Source organism: Microtus pennsylvanicus, chromosome 12 (genome assembly GCF_037038515.1).
Source record: "Microtus pennsylvanicus isolate mMicPen1 chromosome 12, mMicPen1.hap1, whole genome shotgun sequence".
In the NCBI taxonomy this organism is placed as follows: Eukaryota; Metazoa; Chordata; class Mammalia; order Rodentia; family Cricetidae; genus Microtus; species Microtus pennsylvanicus.
The window spans coordinates 62443843-62461310 of NC_134590.1; the positions used below are offsets into that span (position 1 = coordinate 62443843).

At 42.4% G+C, this 17468-nt stretch overlaps 1 protein-coding gene across 16 annotated transcripts in view; it reads right to left on the reverse strand.

Annotated features, from left to right (window-relative positions):
- Add1 (adducin 1) overlaps positions 1–17468 on the reverse strand; it is a 65414-nt gene that overhangs the window by 12102 nt on the left and 35844 nt on the right. For 5 of the 16 annotated variants that reach the window (XM_075943851.1, XM_075943858.1, XM_075943855.1 and 2 more), the window contains exons 5-13: positions 11842–11922; positions 11467–11616; positions 7479–7622; positions 7291–7389; positions 6532–6708; positions 4233–4577; positions 1713–1814; positions 1022–1111; positions 215–307 (exon numbers count right to left, since the gene is read on the reverse strand). In XM_075943851.1, coding sequence (XP_075799966.1) covers positions 215–307; positions 1022–1111; positions 1713–1814; positions 4233–4577; positions 6532–6708; positions 7291–7389; positions 7479–7622; positions 11467–11616; positions 11842–11922 — 1281 coding nt within the window. The remainder of the gene's footprint in view (positions 1–214; positions 308–1021; positions 1112–1712; positions 1815–4232; positions 4578–6531; positions 6709–7290; positions 7390–7478; positions 7623–11466; positions 11617–11841; positions 11923–17468) is intronic. The other 11 variants (XM_075943852.1, XM_075943863.1, XM_075943860.1 and 8 more) reach the window with 3 other exon arrangements.

The window sequence follows — 17468 nt, forward strand, 5'->3', positions numbered from 1 at the left end:
TCAGAAAAGCACCATGTAGCTCCAGTGGACCACTTCAGGTAAAAACTGAGAATGCTGAGAATTGGTTTTTAAAGAAAAAAGAGAAGACAATAAGGCCGAGTATATCTTCTATACAATCTCATTAACTAAAGTCTAAAGAGGGAAGCTGGTTGGGGGAGGGCAGGGAAAAGAGCACCACGGACCAATAGGTAGGTAAGGACAGGGCAGTGAGTACCTTTCTAAAAGAGACAGATTTAGCGGGACTAAAGGTCTGCTCTGTAAACTCGAGCCCTTCGATAGTTTCCGTACAGTCAGAGAGGGGTGCGTCCTGCAACAGTAAACTGAGTCATCAGAGCACACCAGGCCCAGCCTTAAAAATATCAACCAAGACCACAGGATGAAGCCAGCTAAGAGCATGCAGCAGGGGCAGTTATCAACAGTATGGGTTGGTGATGACAGTGGTACGTGCAGACATTGGACATGAGACCAGGACCACAGCTGGCCAAACTTTAACAATGCAACAACAATTATCTACTCCTGCAGTCAGACTGGAAGCGTCAGATGGCATCTTCATTTACAGAGATAACTACTTACACAATTAGCATCAATGTGCTACTCTATGTAAGTCATTTTGCAGAAATGCATGTAAATGTGGACAGAGCACATTTACAAGCACCAACCGCTCTGCATCCCAAGCAGCACTTTGTTGCAGACGTGAGTATATACCAAAACAAAGGTCCATAGCCCACCCCTTTCCTAGCATTTACACAGCACCCAGGTTACCAGGAAACCCAGTTTCAAAGCAGTGGCATATAAACCCCTTGAGAATACATGCACTATAAGGAGCAGAGCTAGAAGGGTTGATACACCCTCAGCATGCTTATACTTGATCTAGAACTCAAGTAAAGTGCCTAGATTATCATGAATATTTTTAACAAAGATACCCACTGTCCTAGAATACTCACCTTATAATACTGAATAACTTTGGAGTAGATGGTCTAAGTCAACACCCATTAATGTCAGAGACACTGTGTTCTCTTACCTGAACGAGGCTCCTGTCCATCACTACACCACACAAAACCTGCGACTGAGGTCCTGCTGTCTTAATGTCCTGTAAGTTCTGCTCTCGAATCTGAGGAGGGGAAGAAAAAAGGGCACATGAGCAGTACAGAGAAGGCAAGCTGTAACTTCCAATCCTGTTGTTTACACACTTAGACCCTGGCCATGTGCAAGCTGTACTTCTGTTTAGGCCCATGATGGTAAGATGTCTAGGGCACACCTACTTTTGGGTACCGGCATAACTGTACAGAGGGGATGAACTACAGGCATGAAGAGCTGGACTGCTCCTGTCTCTTCATACCCTCCAGATGGCCCTGGCAAGGCGGAGACCCTTCACTGTACAATCTTTGCTATGCATCCATCTTCTAGCAGCACTGTGGAGTCTGATGGAGCTCATAAACTAACACACCAAACACCATTCACAGCTCTCTGAATGAACCCTGAAAGGCAGTGGCAGTTGTCTGTTCCTATTAGGATCAGGTTCTGCGGTTTCCACTTCATAACTGCTATTTAGCAAGCAAAATTTAACAAACAGTAGGACCCCAAGCTATGAGCAGAAGCAATACTGCAGAAAGATAACTCTGCTAGAAGCAAGCACACTCTACCCCATAGCATATGGCACTCCTCCCAACTCTAAACCCACACTCCCACCAAATGTAGACAGCAATACACACCTTGTTCCTCATCTCCTGGACCTCTTTTGGGTTAGTGTTCAATGGAACAAACAGGTTAGGGACAGCAGAGGTGGAAGTTCTATGTCCATCCTCTTTAGTCCACTGTAATATCAAGAATAGGTGAAAAGTCAGGATTATGACAACGGTAAATAACACCATAGCATCCAATTTGTTCAAATGATCTCACATCTGATCATGCACTGAACATCACAGGACGGAACCAATGACCATATATCCTGGGTCACCCAGTAGAGTCACCATAACAGTGGGATGTGGCCACAAAAAAAAAAAAGGCAAGTGATGGGACTCAGAGTCATGACTGATAAAAAAGAGCCATGAAGAGAGCTCAAAATCTGACACACAAAGGTGACTGACTACATAGCTGAGCGTCACAAACCCATGGACCTGCCAGAGGAGGCCCCTCAGAGACCATTGGTTCACCGCCCTGAGAGTCACCCAACACCAAAGCCAACTGGAAGCGTGGGATGACAATCATGAGAAGCAATGTGATGCTGCTACCCCAGGGGTAGGCGAAGTCTGCACTGTGAGGCAAGAGTGGGCATCACCAAAGTTTTACATTAAAATAAATTACAGCATCAGAATGTACCGATTACACACTACTCAACCCAACAAAAGTACTGTATTAGGACCAATACAGTAGCTACCTTGTAGATTTTGGTGATGTCAAATATTTTATATAACTTAATACTTTTAAGTGTTACAAAAATATCCCAAACAAACTTAAAGCGCTTCATGAGTCCTCGAAGGCTGTTTTAGATATCAGTGCACATTGTCCACACACTGCACTTTTTATTCATTATTCTTATTTTTTGGCTTTCCAATAAAATACGAGATTTTTAGCCAAATTCTAAGTAGGCACGAGTGGGCACTGAACAGTAAAACAAGCCATCTTGCAAGTGTTATGCCTTTCAGAATATTTTTGAGAGGCAATAAAAGAGCCATAAACCATAAGAGTTTAAAGGAAGCAACAGAACCGTCAAATGCTTAGCCACTGTGAAGGAGTGTGGAATGGGCGTGGAGCCGTGGGTACTCACTGATGCTTATCTTCTGAGACAAAAATAACTCCAGCTTTTTATTAAAAATAATTTCAGTAAAAACATTAAAACAGCCACTCAGAAGCTTGAACACATTTGAAGATAGCAATTATTATAAATTAAAATATACCAACCTGGGCACACTACACAGAACTTGTGTTACTCCAGAACAGTAAGAAACACAGACATATGCTGACCAGGCCCTTAGAGGAACACTTCACTAAATGCCTCCCAGACCTTGACTTTTCAAGCTAAGTTCCAGTGCTCAGAGCTGCTGCTGCAGACACGCACTGCAAAGACTCCAGGCAATGCAGAGCGCTGACAGCAGCAGCAGGCGGGTTTGTTTGTAACGTACACCCCCTTTTACAAGTAAATCAAATAAAGGGAAGGAGGGCAGGATGCAGGAAGAGGCCAGCTGCAGTCAGGCAGGTCCCTGCCCACGGGACACAGCTGCTCAGGAGCAAGGAGGCCTCTCACCACACCAATCCACCTAGAGAAGAGAAAACCTCTTTTTCTTTTAAGTGTTTAGAGTAAAAGTACTTTCATAAGGAGAACACTTTCCTGTCTGCTTGTCCCTACCTCAGGACAAGTCTGGCTAGCTGAGCTTGTCATACCCCTCCATGAGGAACTGTGGCAGCGGGCTCTTCCTTCATATTAGATCAGTATCTGGGCAGACTGTTCAAGCTAGCCTATACAAAATTATGGCCCATCCTCAGAGGAATGCTTCGGCACCGGGGCATCAAGCATCTCTCAAGGCAAACGAGAACCCTGAGCAGCAGTCATTTAGAACAGCACCCCTGGCCACGGCTTGTCGCTAGTGCCTGTAGATGGCCTGTGCTGCACTTGGGTCATGCCACACCCAGCAGGAGTCAAAAGACTCACCACCATGGCCGTCTACTCACATGCAACAGTCCATGCAGAGGGCAGCTGGTATGAGCATTCGGAGGCTGTGGGATAGAGGGAGGCAGCAATGCTGAAAGAGGACAAGGGTCAGTAAAGAACTGGCCAGTGAGCCACAAGAAAAAACTGCGTAAGAAGACATCAGAGACAAAGAGGTTTTGATAACATGGCAAACACACTCAAGTCTGCAGCACTGAAGAATAAGGGTTATGCCATAAGCACCTTAAGCATAAATGAAGCCACAAGGTTCCTCAGACAGATACTGAGTGAAAAGAGAGCTTCTGCTTTTAAATTAACACGGGGAAGTTCATTAGTACTTTTGCTATGCATAAGGTTAGGTTATCTCGAACTACAAGAGGTACGTTGTATCTTAAGCAGTTTCAAGCAGATACTATTAATGGATTTTAGTTAAGACATAAAGTAGATTTTCGGCTCAGAAGGAAGAAAGTCACACAGGCAGTGCTCACTAATGAGGTCAGAAAGGGAAGTTCCCAAAGCCTCCGAAGCCCCAGTTGCCCAACTTGCTCTACATCATCTAACTATGAACAGTAAGGTAGGCACAGACCAAGCAGTTGGTAATACAGCTTGGCACGCAGACACCGGACGAGAGAGACTGCAGCAAGGGTTTCACGTGATCGTGTGTAATGTTCGTCCACACCTTAGTCTTCGACTTGGGACTGCTTCCGTTCTGCCCCTCCTCAGAAGCTTCATCACCCCGGCCAGAGTTCAGCCATCTTGTCTTCTCTCGCTGCTGCTTCTGAAAACTGTGTCTGAGAGGCGAACAAGTGCCCGAATCGCCGTCACTAGCAAAGGAGTGGCCTGTGACACTGGCAGGTACTTCCACATCGCTGTACTTTTTAGATCTCTCTCTCAGAGCAGGGTATCGATAAGGGTAGCCAGTTCTGTAGCCCTAGGGTCCAAGCAGAAGGAAAAGCAGTCAACACTCCAGATCTCAAAACAAGGTTTCACCTTGGTATCTGGTTAGAGACTACCTCAAAGAGAGAGAGAGAGAGAACCAACTTGGACAAGCACACGCACACATATCCTAAAGAATCTCAAGAACTGGTGCTCAGATGTTTGAGCACAACACTTGAATTCAGTCTTCAACTTGAGTTTATGATCATCTGCTATGTTTTGCAAGGTATGCTCAACCTAATCCACACTTCTGCTGGGTCAACTTGTTTGCTAACTTCCTCACAGACAGCTGTAGACTTCCTCATCTCAAATACCCAACAGTTAGTACCCAACAATTGAGACAAACAGATTGCACAGGAGACCCAGAGTCCCCATCTCATCATTCCCTTCCCTTTGGGCCTAGGCGGAACTTCCAAATCTGTTTCTAGGCCTTGACATTCACTTGAGGTAACAGGCACAGATTATAAAAACAATAGTGCCTGTTCTGGGGGTCTACTTCCACACTGCTAGCTCTGAAAAAGCAAGCTACCATGGATACAGCAGTCATTAAGAAATGGATTGTCCCTCAGTTGAGCTTTCTGATGAGAACCCAGTCCTAGCCACTACTCTATTACTGACTGTAGCCTTCAGAGTTCCCTGTTGCCTGGATTGCTGGCCCATGGAAGTGATGAAACACTAACGATATGCTGTCTCAATTCATTAAGCTGAAAATGTTTTGCTAAATAATAGAGAGAGAAGGTCACCAAGATGATGCAGATGATGCTTTGTGCTAATAATTCCGACAGCCTGACTTCAACAGACTGTCCACAGTGCACTCCGTGCCGTGTCTCCAACTGTGAACCAGCCTATATGATGTTGCTTTACTTCCCACAGCTTGCCCTGTGATGATTCTATCTATTCTTTGGGACACTTCTTGAGGGTCACCTATAAAACAAATTTTCTTCTTGTTTTTTGAGATAGGGCCAGTCTATATAGCCCAATTGTGCTGGAGCTCAATATGCAGACCAAGCCACAAACAGACATATCCTGACATCTGTTTTTTTCAATGTGTGCTCTCATTCCCTATTATGGAAGAAGTCCTGCAATCTGAACATCTACACCACACTGGGCTCTGTGATCTTCAAGCAGCACAAGTAGACAGGCAGCAAATATATGTGGAACTATGTAATCATATGCAATCAGGCCCAAATACCAAAATGATTAGTAAAATAAAAACAAAACACTTGATGGCTTTAGACAGTCCCTCTCTAGTTGGCTTACAGGATAACAGGTACTGACTAACATTACTGCTAGTTATCCAACTGCATTCTTAGTTCCCACTAAATCTAAACACAAAATTATATTTAAAAATGGATCAAGGGCTGGAGATATTGCTCAGTGGTTAAGAGCACTTACAGCTCTTGCAGCACCCAAGTTTAGTTCTAAGCACCCACCCAAGTAACTGTTGTAACTCCAGCCTAATACCCTCTTTTGGGCTCTGTGAGCACTGCAAACACACACAAACATATATAATTTTAAATAAAATCTTAAAAGAAAAAGAGCAGAACTTGGAATGTGACTCACTCGGAAGAATAACTGCCTAACATGTACAGAACCCTGAGCTCTAGTTCCAGCACTGCATAAAAGCAGGCATGGTACACATACCCTTTCATACCAGCACTTGGAAGGCAGAACAGAATCGGAAGTTCAAGATCATCCACATCTACACAACAAATCTGAGGACAGCCTGGCTTTATGAGACTTTGTCGCAATAAATAAATTGGAAAAAAGAACCTTTATCTCCACATTTTATTATGATTTAGCCTAGTAATTAAAAGTTGGGAATTCTTCAAGAAGTTTAGTATGACAACATTCAGCTACACATGGAGACAGCCACTTCAACTGCTATATAAACTACATTTGAGCTTTAGAACAATGAAGTTGTTGTCTAGTGCAAGCAACATTCTCACCAGATTATCGAGCATCCGCATAAGAGCTTCAAATTCCTGCTCCCCAATCTGCCACGTGGGAGTTGATCCACTGCCCTCCTCTGCTGGAGTCCCTGGAGAACGGGACTTGGCTTTGTACTTCCCAGGATCCAGCAGAACTAAGTTGTCTGGTCCTCCAGCACTTGCCAGAGTTCGAACCTTTTCAAAAACAAGCAAACATGGCTTGGTCCCATAATGAAATCAAGAGAACTAGATGACCCTGAAAAGATACTGTAGCATACATACACACACACACACACATATACACTGCACAGAGAGCAATAGAACATATGGGACAGACAGATTACAAGATCATTTTCAGAGATTTTTCTTACAGTGACAAAATATGGACACTCCTAAGAAAACGGGCACTTTTCCTCAGGAGCTGGAGCAGAGTAGAGAGGTACGAGGAAAACTGACGCTGAGAAGCAAAAAAACCTCTACATTTTTGCTCCATCTTTTTACAAGGATTGTAAGGAAAGGTCAAATGCAGTAATATATTATATATATAGGACATACATAAAGCCATATCACACACCAATATTACATAAGTGATACAAGCATTTATATATATGAAAAATTAGAAATGAAAATCCCAGCAATCTTTTACAAATTCCAAATCATAAACTCATCGTGGCTAAGGGCTTGCTCAAACCTTCATTCTTGCAAATCAAGTATCAGAAAACCCACATGAACCCTAGAAACATCCAAATAAACTATAAGCTAAATGGAATGGTCTACCTGGATCTCACAAGCAACCACAAGGTTATGGATGTAATAGAAGGCCTCCTCCACACTCTCTCCAACTGACACAAGCCCATGATTCCGGAGAATGAGAACCTAAGAGAAAGCAAGGGAGATCTGAGGAACAAGGCACCAAGTCTGATCATTTTGGCTCTACAACTGAAATACCATGAGATGCTACTGACCTTGCTTTTAGGGCCCAGATTTTTCTGAATCAAAATTTTTTCCTCTTCATCAACCAAAATGCCATGATAGTCATGATAAGCAACATCTCCAAGGGAAAGTGCCTCCGGGGAGATAGGCAAAAGCCCACATTTCATTGCAGAGACCTAGACACCAAATGGCCACCACGACAAAGAAAGGCCACAGGTAAACAGCAACTTACAACACACAAATGCTTTCCTCACAGAAATAAAATGACAGTGATATATGTTTAATTTCATTCTCTTGTTGGAAACAAATGAACCCATAAACTTAAGTATAAACTTTACTTCTAGGGTCCCTGACAGTAGCTGGGAGAACTTGGGAGAAAACCATGCCTGAGATATTCCAGTGATTATAAATGCTACGCCAGTCAGTTCTTATTAACACAGTGAGTCATGGTTTCATGAAAGGAGCAGACAATAGGGCCCTCTGAGGAGCCTGGTCTCAAAGGGAAAGTTCCAAGTGCTACAAGGTTTTATTCACATTTTAATTTAGTCTGTAGGTAAGAGAGAAAAAACATCTGAAAATTAGATAAAACTTAATTTATAACAAATTGACAACTACATAACTATAAAATTTCTCTTATATTTATTTAAATAAATGTAGTAGAGTGAGTTGGGGGGGTTGTTTTTTATTTTTGGTTTTTCGAGACAAGGTTTCTCTGTAGCTTTGGAGCTGTCCTGGAACTAGCTCTTGTAGACCAGGCTGACCTCAAACTCACAAAGATCAGCCTGCCTCTGCCTCTGTTTTTGTTTTTTAAGAACAATTCTTACTATATAGGTGGGACTGTCCTGGAGCTCACTATGTAGACCAGGCTGGCCTCAAACTCAGAGATCTGCCTGTATCATTGGCATGTACCACTATGCCTGGCTATATAAGAGGGTTTTTTTTGTTTTTTTGTTTTCTTTTGTAAATTTGTTTTCAAGACAGAGTTTCTTTGCATGGTTTTGACTGTCCTGCAACTAACTCTATAGACCAGACTGGCCTCGAACTTTAAAGTAAAGTTGAGTCTCAAAAAATAAGTAGCCAGGCATGGCAGATAGGGCCTGTCACTCACAAGTGGGCTCAAGCTACTCACAGACTTGGGTAGAATGATCTCAATTTCAAAAGCAGCCTGAGCTACAGAGTAAAACTCTGACTCAAAATACAAAATAAAAAGGGAAATAAGGAATAGCACAGTATAGAGCATGTGCCTAGCCTTGGCATCAATCCTCAGTACTATAAACAAACAAAAATTTACCCAACCTTTATGTTTCCTGAAGTTCCTCTAAATTTGTTCAAAAATACGCTAATTTTTAACATTTACTTAAGCTAGACAGAGTGTACAAGCCTTTATCTCAACACTCTAGAAGTAGAGGCAGGTGAATTTCTGTGAGTTTAAGACCATTCTGGTCGCCGGGCGATGGTGGCGCACGCCTTTAATCCCAGCACTCGGGAGGCAGAGGTAGGCGGATCTCTGTGAGTTCGAGACCAGCCTGGTCTACAGAGCTAGTTCCAGGACAGGCTCCATCCAAAGCCACAGTGAAACCCTGTCTCGAAAAACCAAAAAAAAAAAAAAAAAAATCAGTTATAAAGTTTATATTCCTGTGTATGACTATTTGTGATGTGCCAGAAGTGTAGATGTGGGTAAATACCTGTGCAAGCATATATCATACACATACACCAGAGAAAGACAACAGTGTCCTGCTCCATCGCTCTCCATCTTACTCCCTTTGAGACAGTGTCTCTCACTAAACCTAGAGCTGGGTTGGTAGCCATCAAAACTCAGTGATCTTCCTTTCTCTGCCCCCTCACAGTAATGAAGTTACAAGCATGCATACAACCACAAACAATTTATTTTTATTTTTTTCTATTTATTTATTTACTTATTAAAGATTTCTGCTGGGCGGTGGTGGCGCACGCCTTTAATCTCAGCACTCGGGAGGCAGAGGCAGGCGGATCTCTGTGAGTTTGAGGCCAGCCTGGTCTACAAGAGCTAGTTCCAGGACAGGAACCAAAAAAGCTACGGAGAAACCCTATCTCGAAAACTTAAAAAAAAAAAAAAGATTTCTGTCTCTTCCCCGCCACCACCTCCCATTTCCCTCTCCCTCCCCCTCCCCCCGTCAGCCCAAAGAACAATCAGCGTTCCCTGCCCTGTGGGAAGTCCAAGGACCACCCACCTCCATCCAGGTCTAGTAAGGTGAGCATCCAAACTGCCTAGGCTCCCACAAAGCCAGTACGTGCAGTAGGATCAAAAACCCATTGCCATTGTTCTTGAGTTCTCAGTAGTCCTCATTGTCTGCTATGTTCAGCAAGTCCGGTTTATCCCAGGCTTTTTCAGACCCAGGCCAGCTGGCCTTGGTGAGTTCCCGATAGAACATCCCCACTGTCTCAGTGTGTGGGTGCACCCCTCGCGGTCCTGAGTTCCTTGCTCGTGCTCTCTCTCCTTCTGCTCCTGATTTGGACCTTGAGATTTATGTCCGGTGCTCCAATATGGGTCTCTTTCTCTGTCTCCTTTCATCGCCCGATGAAGGTTAATATTCAGGAGGATGCCTATATGTTTTTCTTTGGGTTCTCCTTATTTAGCTTCTCTAGGATCACTAATTATAGGCTCAATGTCCTTTATTTATGGCTAGAAACCAAATATGAGTGAGTACATCCCATGTTCCTCTTTTTGGGTCTGGCTTACCTCGCTCAGGATAGTGTTTTCTATTTCCATCCATTTGCATGCAAAATTCAAGAAGTCCTTGTTTTTTACTGCTGAGTAGTACTCTAATATGTATATATTCCATACTTTCTTCATCCATTCTTCCATTGAAGAGCATCTAGGTTGTTTCCAGGTTCTGGCTATTACAAACAATGCTGCTATGAACATAGTAGAGCATATACTTTTGTTGTATGATAAGGCCTCTCTTGGGTATATTCCCAAGAGTGGTATTGCTGGGTCCAGGGGTGGGTTGATCCCGAATTTCTTGAGAAACCGCCACACTGCTTTCCAAAGTGGTTGCACAAGTTTGCATTCCCACCAGCAATGGATGAGTGTACCCCTTTCTCCACAACCTCTCCAGCAAAGGCTATCATTGGTGTTTTTTATTTTAGCCATTCTGACAGGTGTAAGATGGTATCTTAAAGTTGTCTTGATTTGCATTTCCCTGATCGCTAAGGAAGTTGAGCATGACCTTAAGTGTCTTTTGGCCATTTGAACTTCTTCTGTTGAGAATTCTCTGTTCAGCTCAGTGCCCCATTTTATAGTTGGGTTGATTAGCCTTTTACGGTCTAGTTTCTTGAGTTCTTTATATATTTTGGAGATCAGACCTTTGTCAGTTGCGGGGTTGGTGAAGATCTTCTCCCAGTCAGTGGCACATACAATTTTTTTTAAATAATTAATTTGTTTTTATTTTATGTATGTTGGCATTTTGCCTTCACATATCTCTGTGTGAGGGTGTCAGATCTTGGAGCTACAGACATCTGTTAGCTGCCATGTGGGCGCTGGGTATTGAACCCAGGTCCTCTGGAAGAGCAGTCAGTACTCTTAACCATTGAGCCATTTCACCAGACATACAGTATTTTATGGGGATCCTAGGTATTTGAACTGAGGTCCTTTGTTTAAGAAATAAATATTCTTTCCTACCTGTTGACCATCTCCCAAGTTCTAAGCATTTTGTATGTATGTATGTATAAAATATATAACAATTTAGAATTATTTGCTTGCTATAACAAGCAAGAGCAAGTCAGAGCTTTAAAATCTACAAAGTAAGTTGTGCACAGTGGCACATGCCTGTAGCCCCAACACTTAGGAGGCAGAGACAAGTGGATTTCTGTGAATTTAAAACCAGCCTGGTCTACATAGTGAGTAGATACACAGAGATACAAAGTCAAAGTGAGGCCTTGTTTTGAAAACAAAACAAAATAAAACAAAAAAACAAACAAAAAAGCACCAAATAAATAAATGAAATAAAACCTACAAAGCTCCAAGCATGGCACACTTACCGCTGCCCCTGCTGGTGTGTGAATGTGCACAATACACTTAGCATCTGGTCGTGCAGCATAAATTGCAGAATGTAATGTGAAGCCAGCCTGATTTACTCCCAGGTTAGTACTTCCACGATCTACTATATCTCCTTGTAGATTGACTTTAACCTGCAAACAAAGAGGCAAACCTTTATTTAACATTCAAGATGACTTCAAGGTACCTTTACTAGAAAACACTGAAATCCAAGTTCAAAGTGTCTATAACTTCTTTCAAAGGTTCCTCTCCTAATTGAGTTTTGTATACTCAATTAGACGCTGCAACTAGACATGAGAGCACTTACAAGATCTAATACAATCTTTATAACACAATGCCAAAGAGAAGGGCATTCTCACCAAGCTGGATGCAGTCACTTCACTGTAGAGAAGTCCAAAGGGGACGATGAGGAAGTGTTCCTGCTCGGAGTTCACTCTGGTCTATGGGAAAATACCTGAGTTAGCACAGAAGTCCAGCTATAATTAACTGTGTCACTTACGGAACACAGAGTCACAGGTGAATGATTACGGAAGAACTAAAGCATACAGTCTATCACAAAGCTAATAAGTGAACACTTACTATACTGTACAGCAATTAAATTGTCAAATACATACTGGTCATGTCAATGAAAACTGACTGTAAAGGAAACAAGTCAAACAACCCAGCACTCACCCTCTGATATACCAATTAGTCATTGTAAAGTTATTCTGTGGCCATCGGTCTCATGGCAAAATGGTGCCAATCCTCAGAAGTAGAGTAATAAAAAACAAAACCCTTTATAAAGTTTTTCAAGGAGCTAGGAAAAATGGTTAAACAATTAAGAGCACTTGCTGCTCTTGCAGAGGACCCAGGTCTGGTTCTCAGAATGCATATCAGACAGTTCAAACAACCTATTAACTCCAATACCAGGGGATCCAACCCCATTTCTGGTCTCTGTAGATATCTGTTGTGGAATGTTTAACTAGGTAAAGATATGTTACAGGTGTTTATGCTGAGGAAGACTACTTTAACTGTGTAAAGGTGTGGTATATTTGTCTATGCTGCATTTGTTTAACAATATTAGGATGAGTTACATTTGTTTCGCTGCATTTTTTTAATTACATAAAGATACGTTACATCTGTTTCAACTGGCTTGACTAAGGCACCTGATTGGTCTAATAAAAAGCTGACCAGTCAACAGGAGAGGGATAGGTGTGGCTGGTTGACAGAATAAACAGGAGGAGAACTCTAAATTCCAGAGAGAACAAGGGGAAAAGACTGGGACACACCCAGTCCTAGAAGTTAGGCAGCTGCCAGACAGACACAAGAAGCAGTGAAAGTAAGATGTACAGAAGGAAAGAAAGGGGAAAAGTCCCAAAGCAAACGTAGATCAAGAGAAACAGGTTAAATTCTAAGAGCTAGTAGGACAAGCATTAAGATAAGGCTGAGCATTCATAACTAGAAAAAAGTCTCTGTGTCATGATTTAGGAGCTGATTGGTGGCCCAAAAGAAAAAGCCTGCTACAGACAGCTGCACACACACAGTGTTAACACAGACAAGCAAACACACATACACTTAAAATAAATAATAAGTAAAAGTTCCAAATTAGATTTTGATAACAAACAAACCTATAAGATGATGGAAAGATGAGCACAAAAGAACACAATCCTTTGGTTTTTCTGTGTGTGTCTATCTCTACAACAATTCATTCAGCATAAAATATATATATATATATCTCCAGCATATACCAGAAATATAGCAATGAGAAAAGGAAGAGCTGATCCCACAATAAAAGATATCTCATTTTCATAAGCAATAATTTGGGGATAGACTTAAGTACAAGGCTGCAAGGCAAAGCATGCCTGTGATTCCAGCTCTTGGGAAGGAAGCTAAATTAGAATGACCTTGAGTTCTCAAGAGCCCCTAGGTAAGACTTTGTCTCAAAAAGTTTTTACAGACTAAACAGAAGCACGTTATACACCTGCTACTGGTTAACAAACTCCGTAATACTAGCTAAGCTTAAGCATAGTATTATAGAGGAAAGGGAGAGAAGGGAAAAAGAATTTCCTGGGCTGGAGAGATGGCTCAGAGGTTAAGAGCATTGCCTGCGCATTGCCTGCTCTTCCAAAGGTCCTGAGTTCAATTCCCAGCAACCACATGGTGGCTCACAACCATCTGTAATGAGGTCTGGTGCCCTCTTCTGGCCTGCAGGCACACACAGACAGAATATTGTATACATAATAAATAAATTAATTAAAAAAAAGAATTTCCTGATTACTCATGAGTTGGACAATTTTTCTTATGATAAAGTATTTTACTTTTTCTATAAAGTTATTTTCTTGTTTTGTGTTTATTTTATAGTTATTTCTCCTTTTATTTCCCCTGAGACCAGCCTGGTCTATACAGCAAGTTCCAAGTTAGCCAGAGCTATACAGTGAGACCCTTTAGCAAACAACAACAGTAATATATAAAACCAATTGTAGGCTTAACAGATTTACATGTTTTAATATCAAACACTTACATATAAATTTTTTAGTCTAAAGCAAAAGGGATTTCACACAAAATTCAGACATCCAATGAAAAAAAGAGCATTTCAAAGTAGGCTTCTTCAACAGTCATCTCTGTGTCTGTACCCTTGGCTACCACCTCTCCTCTGTAAATGAGAGTAGACAGCCTCAGACCCTCGGCCATTCTTAAATACCAAACACACCTCAGCACTCATATCCCCCATACCCTGTGCACTGGCCCGAGGGTGAACTCCAGACTAGAGTTGAAGCAACCAGCTATGAGGCTTTACCAGTGCTAAGACTTAACTAATGCAAAACAGAAAGGCCCAGAAAAGGGTTGTCCCCAAGAAGGGCCTCAGCCCAAAATCCCAGCTGGGCCACCCTGGCTTGTCCTTCCCCATCTCTAAGGCGTCTCTAAATCTGACACAATGTTAAAGATCTAAGTCAGATCCTCTCCAAGCTGCCAGCACCTGTCAGCACTTTCAAATCCCCTTAACAGAAAATCCCTGACACTCTTACAAAGAAAAAACAGAATGACCTCTTAGCACTTACTTTTGCACTGATACTGTTACTATCTCTTTCCTGCTAAGTATCTACATAAGAATATCTAGATGCTGTTATGGTGTCTAATGGCAAAACAAATGGATGTCATAAACACTCTAAAATTTAAAAAGCCAAGCCGGGTGTGTGTGTGTGGGGGGTGATGGAAGAAGGTCATTGGTTAAATAAAAAGAAACTGCTTGGCCCTCATTGGTTAGAAGATAGGTGGGAGGAGTAAACAGAACAGAATGCTGGGAGGAAGAGGAAGTGAGCTCAGACTCCACAGCTCTCCTCTCCGGAGCAGACGCCTCAGAGAAACGCCATGCTTTAGCCAGTAAGGGCTAGAGCTAAAGGGCCAAGCAGTGATTAAAAGAATACAGTGTCCGTGTAATTATTTCGGGGCAAAAGCTAACCGAGCAGGCAGCTCGGGTGCCGGGGACGCAGCCCGCCGCTCATATTACTACAGATGGCGCCCAACGTGGGGCGCCAAAATGAAGGCATAAGTCACAAACAATGCCACACCAGTTTGGGATTATGATTAATAGGGTGGTATTTATTTAAAGGGGAAAAAACTTACAGATCACTGTCCCAGTCAACAGCCCTCTACGCAACCAGAAAGGGAGTCTAGTCGCCGGCAGAGCAGGAAGTGAAGAGAGAGAAGAGAGGGAAGTGGCCGCTTTTTTAAAGGGAGAGAGAGACCACGCCCCAATGGGCTGGTATCTCAGCAGCTATAGGTTGGAGAAGCGGGAGGACCTCCTGCAACAGTGTGGTTCTTCTTCAAAGACTCTGGTTCTAGTTCATAACATATAGAAAATCTTTTTGGTAATGGATTATTTTTTAACTCTATATTAATAACTAAACAGAACACTTAAAGATAGTTAAAGACAGAACAGTAAACATCTAACTGGCATTTTAATTCTGTCAACATCAAACAAATTACAGGGGAGAGGGGAACACCTATAATCTGAGTCCAAATCACTAAAATAGCATTCAAACAGGGTGAGTTATACAAAGCATCTTAAAAACACACAAATAATGAAGCTACTGTTAAAACCAGGGACTAAATTTTCTATTCCTATTACAGCTGTAACATTTGCATGGAACCAATTACCATTAACCTCCATCTGAGTTTTCTGTCCAGTGTAATTATCCGGAAGGGCCAGCAACTTTCCAGCATGCCAGGATGTGCACTGGCACATGAACTAAGCTAACTGGGCCTACTGTTCAGCTATCAAGTTTCTGGTGAATTCTTTTTCACAATTTTCCTCAAGTAATTTTAGTTCAGCCAGAGCTGGTCACCACTTAATGTTTGAGGGCACACCTCCACTGTGCCAGGCCCACAGCCAGGCTACACAGCAGCTCTGCTTATACAGCTGATGCTCCAGTGGACTGGACAGATTGAGAAGAGTCACTGCTTCATGGGAAGAGGGAAGGATAACACTCTACCCCACACAAGGGTGCAGCACATGGTAACAAGGACACAGCCTGCATTTTGAAAAGTTCATTTTAACAGCAATGCAGCAAGCAGACAGGAAGAAGGCAACTCGGCATCTGCAGTACAGATCAATGCAAAGAGAGAGTAGCATAACACACTGCTAATAAGGAAGGCGCCAGACCTCAGCTTCAAGAGGTTTCACATCCCTTTGAGTCCAGAAAGCAGCTAAACTGGAGCAAGCACTAGTCATGAGTTCACATGTGGAAAACAGCCATAGGTATATATGGAGAAAAGGCTCAAGCAATCTACACAGCTGCTTGAGTAGACAGCACTGGCTACCTCAAGACAAATAAGAGTTTGGCAGGAGTATGAGTTTTTCTTTAGACATCTGTAACAAATACATAAGGCATACTTGTTATAATAAGCAGGCATTGTAATAATAATTTTAAAAATTCAATATTGCAAGTTGGGGGTCTGCCTGGGTCACATACTGAGTGAAGACCAGCCTCAAAAACTATGGGCTGGAGAGATGGCTCAGAGGTTAAGAGCACTGACTGCTCTTCCAGAGGATCTGGCAATTCCCAGCAACCACATGGTGGCTCATAACCATTTATGATGAGATATGGCGCCCTCTTCTGACATGCAGGAAGATATTGTACACATAATAAATAAGTACATAACTGAATAAATGAATAAATAAAACTTAAAAAAAAAAAGACCAGCCTCAAAAACTAGTAAATGTGGGGGGCTGGAGAGATGGCTCATTGGTTAAGAGTGCTCTCTGCAGCCGGGCGGTGGTGGCGCACGCCTTTAATCCCAGCACTCGGGAGGCAGAGGCAGGCGGATCTCTGTGAGTTCGAGACCAGCCTGGTCTACAGAGATAGTTCCAGGACAGGCTCCAAAGCCACAGAGAAACCCTGTCTCGAAAAACTAAAAAAAAAAAAAAAAAAAAAAAAAAAAAAAAAAAAAAAAGAGTGCTCTCTGCTCTTCGAAGGGATCCAAGTTCAGTATGTGCACCCACATGGCGGCTTACAACCACCTGCAATCCTAGTTTTAAGGGACCATATACATCTCTCTGGCCTCTTTGAGCATCCGCACAGACACATATATAGGCAGGCAGGAACACACACATACACACACACATGAATAAACATTTTTTTAAAAGAAAGTTTTTCTTTTTTTAACTTTATTTAATGTGCACTGGTGTTTTGCCTGCATGTCTGTGTGAAGGTGTCAGATCTTGGCATTACAAACAGTTGTGAGAGGCCATCTGGGTACTGGGAATTGAACCTGGGTCCTCTGGAAGAGCAGTCGGTGTTCTTAACCACTGAGTCATCTCTCCAGCCCTCACAAACTTTTAAAAATAGTAAAGTTTTAGTCAGGCAGTGGTGGTGCACACCTTTAATTCCAGCACTCAGAAGGCAGAAGCAGGTAGATCTCTGAATTTGAGGACAGTCTGGTCTACAGAGCGAATTCCAGGACAGCCAGAGCTACACAGAGAAAAAGTAGAGTTTACAAAAAGTAA